Source organism: Cervus canadensis, chromosome 7 (assembly GCF_019320065.1).
Source record: "Cervus canadensis isolate Bull #8, Minnesota chromosome 7, ASM1932006v1, whole genome shotgun sequence".
Lineage (NCBI taxonomy): Eukaryota > Metazoa > Chordata > Mammalia > Artiodactyla > Cervidae > Cervus > Cervus canadensis.
In genome coordinates, this window is record NC_057392.1 from 16,960,926 (window position 1) to 16,975,793 (window position 14,868).

At 37.3% G+C, this 14,868-nt stretch overlaps 1 protein-coding gene across 1 annotated transcript in view; it reads right to left on the reverse strand.

Annotated features, from left to right (window-relative positions):
* BRWD1 (bromodomain and WD repeat domain containing 1) overlaps positions 1-14,868 on the reverse strand; it is a 123,660-nt gene that overhangs the window by 3,863 nt on the left and 104,929 nt on the right. The window contains exons 39-41 of the mRNA XM_043474437.1: positions 14,593-14,760; positions 10,749-11,642; positions 8,858-9,781 (exon numbers count right to left, since the gene is read on the reverse strand). Coding sequence (XP_043330372.1) covers positions 8,858-9,781; positions 10,749-11,642; positions 14,593-14,760 — 1,986 coding nt within the window. The remainder of the gene's footprint in view (positions 1-8,857; positions 9,782-10,748; positions 11,643-14,592; positions 14,761-14,868) is intronic.

The window sequence follows — 14,868 nt, forward strand, 5'->3', positions numbered from 1 at the left end:
AGATAAAAAGGAACTGTATATTGGTTTTATACAACCGAAATGTGGTTTTAATCCTAGATTTGTCTTTTTCAATTTCAGGATTTTATATAACTGAAATGATTAAATCCTAGTTTCACTGCTATTCAGATAGTTTCTGAGCTGGTGTATGTGGGGCACAGACAGGATCAGGCTGAAGCTTCTAAAAGAAACGAACTCTACACACACAAGCAGTCGCTGTAAGGAACTAAGGAAGTAGCGCAGGCCGCTGTCAGAACTTGTTCTAGAAACGGACCCTTCCTAAGGGGCAAGGAGAACCTCTTTCAAGTGTTATTGTAGCTGAGAGCCAGAAACTAGGATAGGATCCAGCAGCGAAAAGGCAGGACGGAAAGCACTCTGCAGAGGCTAGTCCTTCCCTCGGCCTGAGCCAGCCAAGGCCGTTTCGATGGAGCACAGTGGGGCCGGGCAGAGGCCCCACGTGGTGCTTACTCAGATGGGCGCAAATCATTTTCATTTTGCCAACATCTGAAAGCCAGATATTCAAATTTCAAATACAAACTTAACTAGCACTGTTCTTGGGCACTAGTATTTCTTGATAAAAATGCACCTGAAGTTCATTAGCCCCTGAATGTCAGGCCTTATCTGTTGGCACTCTAGTCTTGCTGCCATTAAGAGCCAAACTATAAGACTGTCTTCACGGGGCACAAGTCTTGCTGGGGGTGAGCGTGTAGGACGCTGCCTCAGGTTTCCAGACATTCAGCATTTGCTAAGGACAGTCTGCAGCCACTGAAATAACCATACATCATCTGGGACTCACTTCCTTTTCACTGCTAAGGATAGAATATAAGGGTTTTCCCAGTCGTTAGGACAGTTACTCTGTAGCAGTGAAACTACAAACTACCAGCCTTCTTCGTTTTTCCTTTTGTGAAGGGAGACATTTACCTGTGATCAAGGGCAAATGAGTACAGGTGAAAATGACTTCTGTGGGTTGACAAGTTGGTTAGCAACAGAGAGTGATGAGCAAAGCCTTAAAACCTCAAAATTAACTCTTCAGAGTTCACCTTAAATCTGTGACACGCATTTCAAAGATGTGCTTGTGTTTTCTCCAAGACCCACTAAAGATTTTCCCATAGTTGGCTAGGAACTACTTCGCTAAAAGTAATTCTCCACAAATGCTTCCGTCCTTTTTACCAAAATCACATTATTCACTTGTTTTTTTCCAGTGAAAATTCCATTTCTAAAGACATGTTTTGCTCAGTGTAAGTCACAAAGCATTGCAAAAATGGCATTTTAGCAGGCTGAGCTGCTCAGCGGGGGCCCCCCATCAAGCCCCCCAACCTTGCCTTATTTGGGCTCTGGAGTCGCTGCACAGGAAGTTGGGGAGTGAACGGAGGAGAGGCTTAAAAGTGGTGTTATTATCATTTCAAAAAATATTTTCTTAGGAATTTTAAAATTATAAACTACTGTCTGCAAACCACTCCTAGATTCAGAGTGAATCTTCAGCACATTAAATCAGTGTTAAGCAAATGCTAGAATATAAATATGCAACAACAGATTAATAGTTTTTAAAAATACATGGTAAAATTAAGGTGAAATTTGTACTTTACAGTAAAATGAGGATATGCTATTATCAGTCAACAAACTGCATCCATTTGCATGTTGGAAAAATATTAAAAATATACAATTGGTTCATTCCCAACATATCCAGTGGATTTGTATATATAAAATCCTACTACACTAAATTTCTGTGAGACAAAATGATTGAACTTGCAACTAACTCCTTTTCAGTGTTGTGATGAAAGTACTTATACTGACACCTTAGAAACCTAGTAAGTACCAACTCTTAAGACATTTGTAATCCAAAGTAAGGGGAAAGATTCTACAGAAGAAATGGTAACTAGTCTTTTTAAAATGCTCTAAGGAAACATGAACTATTAGAGCAGAGAGGATACAGGATTAAGTTATATCGTATAAGGTATCTCCAACTTGATTAAGCTGAATCTCTAAAGGTTTAAACCATAAAATGGGAATGTCATCAAGCTAAAAACAATCTGAGGAACACAGAATGACAGTGTGGGGAATTTTTAAAACTGTAACACATGTCAGTCAGTGTCAATTTTATTACCGAGAACTTGGTAAATTATCAAGTGCTTTATTCTGAGAAAACTAGTTTTTAGAAATATATATACAGACTGATTCAGGGTTAGAAGTTCAATATATATATATTAGGGTATAAGGTTACAATTTTTTGGAGGATACTGCTCTAAGGATCATTTATGAGAGTGCCATTTAATGCTGACTAACCAGCACAACCCCACAAGTCCGCCTATCCCAGGTGGTCTTGGGTCAGCCATGGGTGTTGGAATGGTCATTGAGTGCTTGAGGCATTGTTGCTCTTCATTAAATGACTCCTTATTTGGGTATAATAAAAACTTCATTAGTACAGTGACAATTTACATCTTTAGTAGGGCTCGGTCATAGTTTACTGAGATGACCACTTTAAAATATAACTCACAGATCACTATGTATTCTAATACGGTCTGTAGTGAATAGAAATCTGGATGTAGACATTCTAGTTTTGAATCAAAGCAACAATCTCTAGTTTCTGAAGGATTATTCATATTCCAATTATGATACTTCATAATACAAAACTGTATTCCTAAATCTGAAGTAAACTTCACATCATTGCTATAGAAGCATAAACAATTGTATTCTTATCAGCATTTAAACAGAGAATTAGAAACAAATTTGAGAATGGAAAAATATAAGAAAATGTCTGAGTCAAAGTAAAAATAATATACTGGTCTATTTCATACACTTTAAGTACAGACAACTACTGGTCACTATGATCACAGGTAAATCAAACTCCTGTAAAGGGAAAACATTTTAGTTGCAAATCATAACCTCTCTCCAGCAAGCCTCTTATCAGAGCAGACTTTGAGATGGCCTTTCTTTTCTTCATTGTCTGACTTTCACTGATAGGCAATGACCAAAACTCTGGAAGCAAATAGCATTTACTGATATTCCCCACAGTATAAGTCTCCAAATATCCCATAACCTCAAAGTCTCACTAGAGATGGGCTGTAGAAGAGGGTTTTCTGTAACTCGCAGGGTTTAATATTTTTCTCAGAGGAGCTGGTAACACTGAGAAGTCAATGACTATAAGTATGGCAATGTCAGGTCAAGAGACTGTTAAATAATTCTGTAACCTAGGGTTGTTCTCCAGTAGTTTGGTCACTTCTGTGGTTGAATAAATGGCCTTCAATCTTCAGTTCACTCAATGATGGGTACACAGAACCTTGATGTGTTTTGCATCTACAGCTAATCTAGCTCCCTATAATTTTATCTCTACAATTAATTGATAACAATCATTTTTAATGCTTTTCACAAGAGTTGTGATGGATACTGCAACTTTTTCTAAAAATCTAATTTAAAAAAATATGAAGTATGAATTCAGGGATCCTAATCTGCTTAACAAATCTGTTAGGAGATGGATCATTTCAGAATAATGCAGGCAGGATAAGATGATATCAGAAGTAAATACTGGGTTTTTCAATCTGCTTTATTAGTTTCCAAATGAAAAGCAATGGAGCCACCGACAGCTGGAAGGCAGCCCCCTTTCAAGCACGATTGACTCCCGCCAGGCTCTGACTCACACCAAATGTGGGAGTCCTGCTTTCTGCCTGCAGGAGAAGAGATCACAGATGGACACAGGGTGGAGAGCTGCTTAAATCCAGAGGTGAAAGAGTTACAAGGAGAACTGGATGGTGCAGCCCTCACAGAATCAACCAGCTAGAAGGCTTGTAGTAGTTTTAAAAAAAAAGCCTTGTAATTATAATGACTATTAAATTTATTATATTTTACTACTTCAGTTAGTTGAATAAAAAACTGGTTCCTAGTTGACAATGCAGATTCTAACGTGGTAATGAGCTCATTTAAAAAGTTAAAAGTACAGATCTCATATGAAGGTAGAAAACTAAAGATTTGCCTTTTTGACAAGCTCCAGTTAAATGGTTAGAATTTTACAGGTGAACCAAATATGTCCATACACTCCTAGAACTAAGTATGGATCAAAACTTAGAAAATAAACTTTAACCTATTAAAAACTGAAGATTTCTTTAACATGTAATCACTAATAGAAAAAGGTTAACAATTTCTAAATAATTTTCCTTGTGGAACCAAGGGTAGGCTGGCTGCTGCAGTCCACATAGTCTGTGCCATCTCATTTCAATTGTCAGACTGCCTCTTTACAGTCTGAACTTCCACTGAAGATTTTAATAAATGATAAAACTTACCTTAAAATTAACTTAAAAAACTAAAGTATGACCAGACAATATGCTGTGGCACTGATAACTCAATTCAGTGAGCCCATCAGTCTTGACAAACAGTCTGAAGTTACTTACATGCTGCCAGAGACAGAGCCTGCAGTCTGCAGGACTCCAACGCTGAGCACCCCCACCCGCCTCCCTCCATCAAATCCCCACACACAATCCTTGAACAGACACCAAGTAAGAGCCTTGATTTTTTTTTAACCAAATTAGCAATGTATTAGAAACCAGTCTGGCTTATGAGTGATCGGTGAAAATTTCTCTTAAACTTGAGAACTCCCGTGTATCCTTAGGCAACATCTATAATTTTTAGAAAGTTATAAGATTCTCCTTAAACTGGGAGAAAAGACAACACAGCCCTCATCAATATACTTTTTACATTTCAATCCTTTCCATTAAATTCACAATTTGATACTACTACTATAAGTAGTATTTACTAATGTAGTTGGACTAGATTTTTCCACAATGCTTCATTTTCTCCCTGGCTTTGACAAACATATTTGGTCTGGTCTGTATGTTCCCAAATACTAGAATAAGAGACAAGTCTTATTCTGTTAGGTTGCAATTTTCTTAGGGTTTCTGCTTTATTATTCCCTGATAACCCACAGCAGAAGTTGAGAGATATAACTTAAATAATTAACACACAAAAAGTTCTTCTACAATGAAGGTGCTTTGTTACACTCCATCATACTAGAATAATTGAACTGTAATTTCCATACAATGTATGAACTAAAGGATTTGGTGACAACTACAAGATACCTGATAAAGTAAGTATACTGACTTAATACCAATGAGAAGAATGCAGATGGCATTTCAGCTATAAAAAGGCAAGGCAAAAAGACCTTTTCTAGCCATTTAAATATTACTCAAAAAACAAATACAATTGAGTAGAAAGGAAAACCAAAAATACTGTATGTACCTTTAACAATGTTCTTGCAATCTGATATACAAAATCTCTCATTTTTTTTTCCAGGTAACACAAATTAAATTTGTACTGACAGAAGAGATTAATAAAGTCCTTCCATTTCAGTTCTTAATACCATACAGTGAACTTAATAAATTCTGTGTTCTGATTATTCTAAAGAAAAAAGGCTAGAAGAGGGACAAGGGAACATAGTTATGGACCCAACGTTACTCTAAATAAGAATTTTACTTAAGAGGTCATCAGCCAGTGGAGTATGAAGGATTTAGTGATGTATTTTATTCTTACTTTTGGACAGTAGTACCTTCAGGTGGTAAGTTTATTGGTTTATGTCTCCTTTTCCATTTACCTAAAACATAAGTTCTTTCACCCCATTTCTTATTATAAAACTAATTTTCCTTTTAGGTACAACTCTTAACTATTCTTGGAAGAAACTTTTATGTTGTAACATAGAAGTTGGGAGTAAATAAATGTTTTATCATTCTTTTGAGGATTATTAAACTGACAAAGGATCTAATCCCCTAAAATTAAAAAAAAAGGGAGGGCAAGGGAGAATGATTACCCTAGGAATTATCTGAAAATGGGATAAATGTTTCCTTTTATTCAGAAGTTACTATACATTGTCAATATACCCTTTTTAAATAAGGAGGAAATGGGTGGGGGAAGCTTTTTAAACTTCACCTATTTTTATGTTTGAAATCTTTTTGTCTTAATATGCTTGGTAAAATTAGGAATCAAAACTCCAATCTAAATAACCTCAAACCTTTTTTTAACCCATAAATGAATAAAATCACAGGACTCTGGACATACACAACCACAGTAGTCTTTTCTTCTTCATATACATCATTCAGTTACTTCAAGTGCAATGGAAAGCTCTAGCACTTACTTCTGGATCAGTTCACATTCCACTTGTAACCTTTTGTCTTTTTTCACAGGAAAAATACAAACTGATCCCAAACTTATTAAAGTACATCTGTGCATTAAATCCCTGCTCATTTTGCATAAAGAGAAATAGAAAAAAAAAGTCAAACATGTTCTAGTGCTCAATGTAAACATTTTGAACTATTAATTATTTATTAATTTTCCTTAAGGGTACTTAGAAGTGTGTGTCACATATTCAAAGTTAACCTTAGGAATAGCACCGTGACCAAAAAAATCCATAAAAATGATTCTCTCTATAATCCCTTAGTTTTACTCCAGAACTTGAGAAGCTACCATTGTCAACCATGTTTTCAAAGTCACCAGGCCAATTCTTACTTGTTGTGTTTTTTGTTTTTGTTTTTTTTTCTTCAGATGAAACCAAAATACTGCTTCTACACACAAGGGTCTAACCATTTTGGACAAAAGGAAAAATTAGCAACTGGTTGACCAGCCAATCAATTCAGTCCAAAAGTTAAGAACAGTTCTACTGATGAAGCCTAAATGGTTTAAGTATCATTTTACCAAAAGAACTGATGTATTTATGAGTATATTCCATATGAGTTTATGGATTTTTTTGGTACCTTTTTGCAGATGATGGTAAACATGGAGTTATAACCCTGAGAATAGATATAAAACAGAGAAGTTTAAGAAGAGTTAAAATAAATTAATGGATATGACATCTATCACCAGTTCTCAAAATTAAGGAAGTAAAAAGCATTCCATTAATTTTTTTCAGGTCACTAGTCAAGGACAATTATCCTGACTCAATCTGTCAACAATATAGTTAACACGAACTTTGAGAAGGAAAGCATCATAGTTTTGAAGTGGTGATAGCTCTCTCAACAACCAGAGAGGCAGGCAGACCACCTATCTCACTTGGTAATATCCAAGAATATCCTTCCCCTTACACCAGAGCAGAAAGAGAAAGAACCCTCTACCATGTCAACTGGAATAGAGAACCAAGAAATACCAACACTTGAGAACATTCTAACACTGATATCAGCCTGATGCTTTCCCATGTCTGCCACCTTAAGGATACACAGGAGAAAAGGGTTAATTTTGTCTGAAACCAAACACAGTTAGGGCCAATAAATAACAAAGGGTGGGGGTACTGTAACACACCCTTTAGCTACAAAATATGTAAACCACTTGAGTCAAGTCCATCTTCAGGCACAAACAAGCTAGGAATGGCCACCTACACTGTTTGGAGTAGCACAGCCTATCAAGTAAAAATATTTGGCTCGAAAATAAGTGTACTATGGTATTTGATGATGTGGCAAAAGTCACGCTGTAAGTGAATTTCAAAATTATTTTCCCACAACAGTTTCTTAGATTTATACTAGAGGTCACTAATAAAGATACTTAGTTGCACCAGCAAAGAATGCTTGGGATTGCACATGGCAGCAGTAGAGTAAAAGAGATGGAGAATAACAGCTAACTATTTTCCTATATAAATGACATTTGCAATTGCACTCTTATCAAAACTCAACTCTACAATTTAAGAGATGGGGGAAAACTACATATAATTTAAATACTCTTTTAGCCCTGTACACTCTATTAAAGAACACACTTTATCTAAATCTAAGGCACACAAACTCTATTTCACAGAGTAAGACTATGGAAGACCAAGATTTTGGTTAAATTCCATAAATGGAAAACAGGAGATCTTGGAAAGACAAATTATATAATATTTTGTTAGTGCACAATTTAAAAGAAAATGCTAGCTATGGTCTGGCCTTAGAGATTTAAAATATACAATCAAACATTAAAAAAAATAATAATTTACCAGCACTTTATGAATTCAAGTTTATAAAATAAAGTGGATGATATTTTCCTTAAAAATAAAGAGAAAAAGACGACCCACCAGGACTTGGAAAGAAAAACTGGAAACCATTTCAATGAAAATGATAAAATCTGGTAAAATGCAAACTACTCAAGTAGCCAGGGAAAGAAAAAAGTGGCAGGTACCTTGCCTACTAATCGTGGTTACCACCCACTCCCCAATTGTTATGTCAGTATGAACATAATATTTATGAAGAATCTGTAAACAAAGGTCATGTGAAATTTATACTACAATAGGACTGGAATTAGAAACTACCATCTCTTGAAGAATTCTGAAAATAACTGTATGACACTTGCTACCATAAAAGTAATGCTTATTGGTTCTGATAACCAGAATGTATAGTGTTTAACATATTTCAAACTTTTGCTATGTGTAGTTAAATACTGTCAAAAGTAGATTAGATCTGCCCCCAAAATGAAGCATATTTTGGCACCTGTGCTGAATGCTGCTACAAAGGCAAGCAAGTGCAAATAAAAATAACAGTCATGATTTAGTCACATTCATAACTTTTCATAGAAAAATATAAATATATTCCCTGAATTGTAGGACAAAAAATAATTTCAACAGCCAGCTTTCACTATAAATTCCAGTCCATTCCCTCTTTAAGTGAACTGGTTTTCCCTCAAGGTCATAAGGTGCAATCATCAAAATCTAACACATTTTCTAAGCTCCTATCATCATCCCCATCATGGTATCTCACGGTCCTTCTACCCTGATTTCTCGTCTTTATTTTTGAACGTCGAAGAACTCTTTTAGATTTTGCATAGTCCACATCCTCCCAGTCATTATCATCCACATTTAACCTAGGACGTTTGCTCTGTCTTGGTCGTCTCATGGTTTTAGATACATTAGCTGTAAAAGTTTTACCTTTTCTAACTACTTTTGCTTTCCCTTTCGTTTTCCTCTTTTTGGTTTTTGAATCATCCGTACAGTCAGCATCTGATTCAGTGGCAGATCCCAAATCTGAGTCAGATCTGGGGCTAGTATCTGGTCCACACTTTGAACTCCCTGTTGTTTCAGAAGCTTTCACATTTTCCAATTCAGTTTGCAGTCTCTTCCTTTTTACTTCTGTCTCGGCAGCTTCCTGCGAATCCCGCACCACTTTCGTCTTACTGAAAGGAGCCTTCCCATAGGTCCGGAGCCTCCTGCCGTTCCACCTACGTAGCCCATAGTTCAGTTCCTCTTCAAAGTTATTCTCTGCAGTAGCTTTGTGCACCAAAGTTGACTCAGAAGAACATTTTCTACCTATCTCACCCCCTGGAATATGGCTTTTTGAATCTTCCTCCAAAGACCCAATCAAGGCATTCTTTGTTTTAGAAGGTGCAACACTGGTTTTGAGACTCCTGGTACGCCTGTTCTTGTGTCCTGAATCCAACACACCTTCAGAGTCTGAGTCTTCATTTAAAGACTGACTGATACTTTTTGTACTACCTTCTGAGTCGGCTTCAGGTGGCTGCCCTTCACAGCCACTCTGTTCGTTTGGCACTTCACAATTTACATCCCCCTCAGAATCGCTGTCTATCTTCTGAGCTGTGGCACATGCAATATGGAGGGGCTTTTTCCTCGCATTTTTGCTCCCAGTGGACACATGGTCTACATGGCCATCTTCTGCGTCACTCATCAGCTTGATCCGGCTGGCAGCAGTGGTGGCACACCTCCGAGGCACTCTCAGAAGGCCTGGTCTGGCTCTGGATGCTTTCTTAACCACCTTCGAATTGCTGTCTGAGTCACTGGAACAGACCCTTTTCCTGGCAGCTTTCCTGCTCTGTCCATGATTTTGTGATGCAGAATCTAAAAATCAAGCATACTCTTTTAATCTTTACTAGAAGAGTAAGTCTAAAGGAATTAAATGTTCAACATTTTAAACAACTTAAGTCCGGGATTCCTTCTAACTTCAAAGGAGGATGGCAGTGAATGGGTTTGGCTTTTACTACTTTCGAACAGTGACTTTTTCAGCCTCAGCACCATTCACAAGTGTAACATACGCCCATCAGTAACACCCCATGCCTTTCTATCTATATACACAAGACACTCAACACTACAATATTTTATTTACCTGAATACAAACTAAAGTCTCTTCACCATTGCACTAAGGTATGCAAACTAACCACTCAGCCTCCCTGAAACTTAACAAGTTCCATCACACACTACGTTTAATCTTAGCTTTATATGGCTCCTGATCTAGTATTTTTCTCCATTTACCAAGACAATCTCAATTCAGCAATTTAGCTTAACTCTCCATACTCCAGAGTTATTATCAATAAAATGGACTTAATAATAATAGTACTTATCTCATAAAAGATATGAAGATTAAACTGGTTCATAAATAAATGTAAAGCTTTTAGAAAAAAATCCTGATGACAAATAGCTTTCTGGGAACTGTTCTGTGAGCTGCTATTATTATTACTACCTACCACATTCCTTTCAATCACCCTTTTCTTTCCTTTTCTCAAACTATTATCACTAACAGCTTATAAATGCTGGCCTCTGCTTTTCTTGAACCCATAGCTGATACAATATCCCCATTATCAATATAAGAAGTGAAATCTCTATTAAAAATAGCTATGGCTAAGGCTGCCTGTCACATGAGCAACACTAAATGTACTCAACAACCAGTAACAGTACACAGAGAGAGAAAAAATGAATGGAGAATGCATGACATGGAAAGAAAGCAGGTGGCAAAGAAAAATTTCATGGGGAAAAAAAATGCTATAATAAAAAAGATAGCAGTGAACCAAGGTTAAATGTTTTGAATTACCTTTTATAAAACTATTTGGTTTTTCTTTTGCTTTCTTGTCATCATCTGAATCCAAATCAGTTTCAGATACATGATCTGAAAAACACTGGGATCTGGCAACAGGTTCACATTTCGCATTCCCTGAACTCGGGTTCATTTCCATCTTATGACATCTGTCTTGTCCATCTTCTTGGTCAGACTCAGAGTCCTCTGAATCACTGAAGATCTTTGCTTTTTTAAGGAAAGGAGCATTCTTGCGACCTGTGCTGTATTTCCTACTGCTGTATTTTCTTGTTTCAGAACTTGCTTTCTCCTCTTCCTCTGAGATGCCTTCTGCCTTAAGTTTTGGCAAAGATGTTGATGGGCCAGCAGTTCTGTTATGTCCATTATCTGAATCATGACTTTTAGAGTCTTCCTCAGAAGACGCTATTTTAAGGAATTTTGTTTTAGAAGTTGCTGGAATTTGGGACTTGTAACCATTAGCATGCCAATTTTTCCGGGCTACCCGTAAATCACTTTCTGACTCTGAATCTCCATTTTCAGTATTCTGGGCAGCAAGAGAGTTGGACAATGGTGACAGTTGATCTTTTTGCTCCTCTTCTTCAAGTTCTGACTTCAAGCTCTGGTCATCCTCAGAATTATGTAATAATTTTTTTCTAGCTACAGCAGAAGCATTGCGGTGGGGTAGCTTACGGCCAGAACAGACACTTTCAGAGGTAGAATTCTCCTCTACGTCACTCATTAACTTGATTTTATTGGCAGCCACAGCAGCACACTTTCGTAGCACTTTCCGGTTATTTCCAGCTCTCGCTTTTACACTTTCACCAGTCGCCAAAGAATTGTTATCTGAGTCACTTAAATAGACTCTCTTTCTAGTGGCTTTTCTGCCACATCCATTTTCTAAAGAAACTGGACCTAAAAATAAAGTAACAGTTAGATTAGAAAGGGCTTCCTTATTCCAACGTTTTTAAACAACTTCATTATTTTAGTACTAATGTTCCTTATTCTTTTAATGTCAAAACAGATTACACCTTTCTAAATTTAAAAAGTTTAAAGGGTAGAACATAACAGAGAATCCAGAAATAACCCAAGCACAGATGGTCAATTAATTTATGACAAAGGAGCCAAGAATATAAAATGGAAAAGGACAATCTTGTCAATAAATAGTGTTGGGAAACTAGACAGTCACATGCAAAAGAATGAATAAGACTACTATCTTATACTGTAAGATATACTGTATTTTATATCTTATAATACACAAAATTAACTCAAAGTGGATTAAAGAATATAAGACCTGAAACCACAAAACTAGAAGAAAATATAGGCAGAAAGATCCTTGACATTGGTCTTGGCAATGATTTTTTAGATCTGACTTCAAAAGCAAAAGAAATGAAAACAAAAATAAACAAGCAGGACTACATCAAACAGCTTCTGCACAGTAAAGGAAATCATCAACAAAATGAAATGGCAACCCACTGAAAAGGAGAAAATATTTGCAAAAACATCTATCTGATCGGGGGTTAATATCCAGAATACATAGAGAACTCATTCAACTCAAACCCCACCCCCCCAAAAAAAAATCAATTTAACAATGGGCAGAGAATCTGAATAGGCACTTTTCCATAGAAGACATACAGATGGCCAACAGGCACATGAAAAGACACTCAACATCACTGATCATCAGGAAAATTCAAGTCAAAACCAGAATGAGGTACCACCTCACATCTGTTTGAACAGCTATTATCAGAAAGATAAAAAATAACAAGTGTTGGTGAGGATTTGTGCCAGGAGCCAACACACGAGATCCTACCCATGACCAGATCATGAGGGAGAAAACCTGACAGGCAAGGCGGATCAGGTTTTCAGGGATTCCGAAAAGCTGCCCCCGGCAATCACCTTAAAGATGATATCTGTCTTTCTGATGCTTGCTTCAATAGACTACTCCCTAATTTCTGTGACACAGGCAGAAGGCCTTCCCTGATCTCTTTCCAAATAAGACATCAATTTAGAACTTTAATCAATAAGTTTCCCGGGTGGTGGTATTTTATGAAATTATCCAGGGTGAAAGGAGTGTTTTAATTTAAACTCCTTTGCTGATATTTTAGTTTGTTTGGCAAATGCGTTTATGCCCTTGGTACTAATATGCATGACTGCTTATAATACCCTAATCATAAAACAGCATAAAGAACCTGATCATATAAAGACCCTAACAGACATAGAGCCCTTCGGGGAGTAAGGAAGCCCTATTAGAAAACACAAGAAAAATTATTCTAAAAGTGGTTATTGGGTTAACATTTGCTTGCTGTGTTTTTGCTCTTAATGTGCTAAGGTTGTGCATTGGAAGCCACTGTTAATATAGTTATAGATCTAGAAAAATAAGAGCTTAGCCCTAGTGTGGTTAACAATGAGACGGTTGTTAATTATTAGCCAGGAGTGCTAGGCAAGGGCTGCCTCACTGAAGCCGCAGAGTCTGTGTGGGATAAACCTCTTAGATAAATTCAAGTGACAACTTCTGCAAAAGAACTGACTTTTGTGTTAACAAGGTTATACTTCTACTATGTTGTGACATGCTGTACTGTTGCCCTAAGAGATTGCAACTTTTCTGTTAAAATCACCACAGAAACAGAAAATAGGTTTACATTCACCTGACTTGCATAAAACGTTAATAGGCCCCAAGGCCAGAAGACAATGTACAAGACCCTCATAAACAGAAGAAGTATGCAGAAAACACCCTGGTTTCGTGAAGGACAAGCTGATGTAATGTTAAACTATCTTCCCCTCAGAAATGTACTAACTTAGGGTATAAAAGATACGGTAAAAAATAAAGCATTGCCAGACCCTGCTGCAAACACCCCCGTCTGATCACTCTCTCTCTCTCTCTCTCTCGCCAACGCCGTTCATCCTGAGGGTACCCCTGGATCCTGCCGGGGCTGGACCCCAGCAGATTTGAAAGAAAAGAAAACCCTTGTGCACTGTTGTTGGGAAAACTGGTGTAGCCACTATAGAAAACAGTATGGTTGGTCCTCAAAAAAATTACATGATCCAACAATTCCAATTCTGGCTATTTATGCAAAGAAAACAAAAACATGAATTTGAAAAGATACATGCAACCCTCATGCTCACTGCAGCATTATTTACAACAGCCAAGATACAGACACAGCCTAAGTGTTGTTTCCATAGGGATGGATGGATAAAGAAGATAACAAACACACATCTACACAAACAGGAATACTGTTCAGACACAAAAAAGAATGGATTCTTGCCATTTGCGACAACATGGACAGACCTTGAGGGCACTATGCAAAGTGAAATAAGTCAGACAGAAAAACAAATACCCTATGTTAAAGTGGAATCTATACTTCTATGTGGAATCTACAAAAACAAAACAAAACATCCTCCACCAGAAAACAGACTGATGGTTGCCAGGGGGAGGGTGGATAGGGAGTGGGTAAAATGGGTGAATGGAGTCTAAAGGTACAAACTTCCAGTTATAAAATAAATAAATCATGGAGACACAATGTACAACATGGCAAGCAGAGTTAATATGGCACTGCATATTTGAAAGTTGCTAAGACTGTGTCTTAAAAAGTCTTCATCACAAGAAAAAAGAACATTTTCTGACTATGCATGGTGACACATGGTAACTAAACTTACTGTGGTAATCATTCTGTCAAGTACACAAATGTCAAGTCAATTACACAGTACACCTGAAATTAATATACTTTATGTCAATTATGTCTCAAGGGAAAAAAGCATAAAGGACATGTAATCGTGTGCAGATGCGTCAGGTGAGTAAAGCATTCACTGTTTACTTGGCTCTGGGCCCCCCGACACACGCGTCCCCGCACGCTGAGCCGCCTCTCACCAGCGTTTCTCTGCGCGGCTCTGGTCCTGGTCCCCCTGAGGCCGCAGCTCCTGGCCGGCCCACCGCGGGAGGGCGGGTCTCGAGCTCTCGGACTCTCTTTGCTTTCCTCAGAACTATTTGAAGCTGAAGATGATGAAGAGGTACCTAAAGAATCTTCCATTTCACTTTCTAAGAAAAATGAAGCAGTAACAGTTCATTACATATACACTCCTATCTTTACACAGGAAGCAGTTATTTTGTAAAAACAGACTAAAGGCAGATTCTTAAAATACTTAG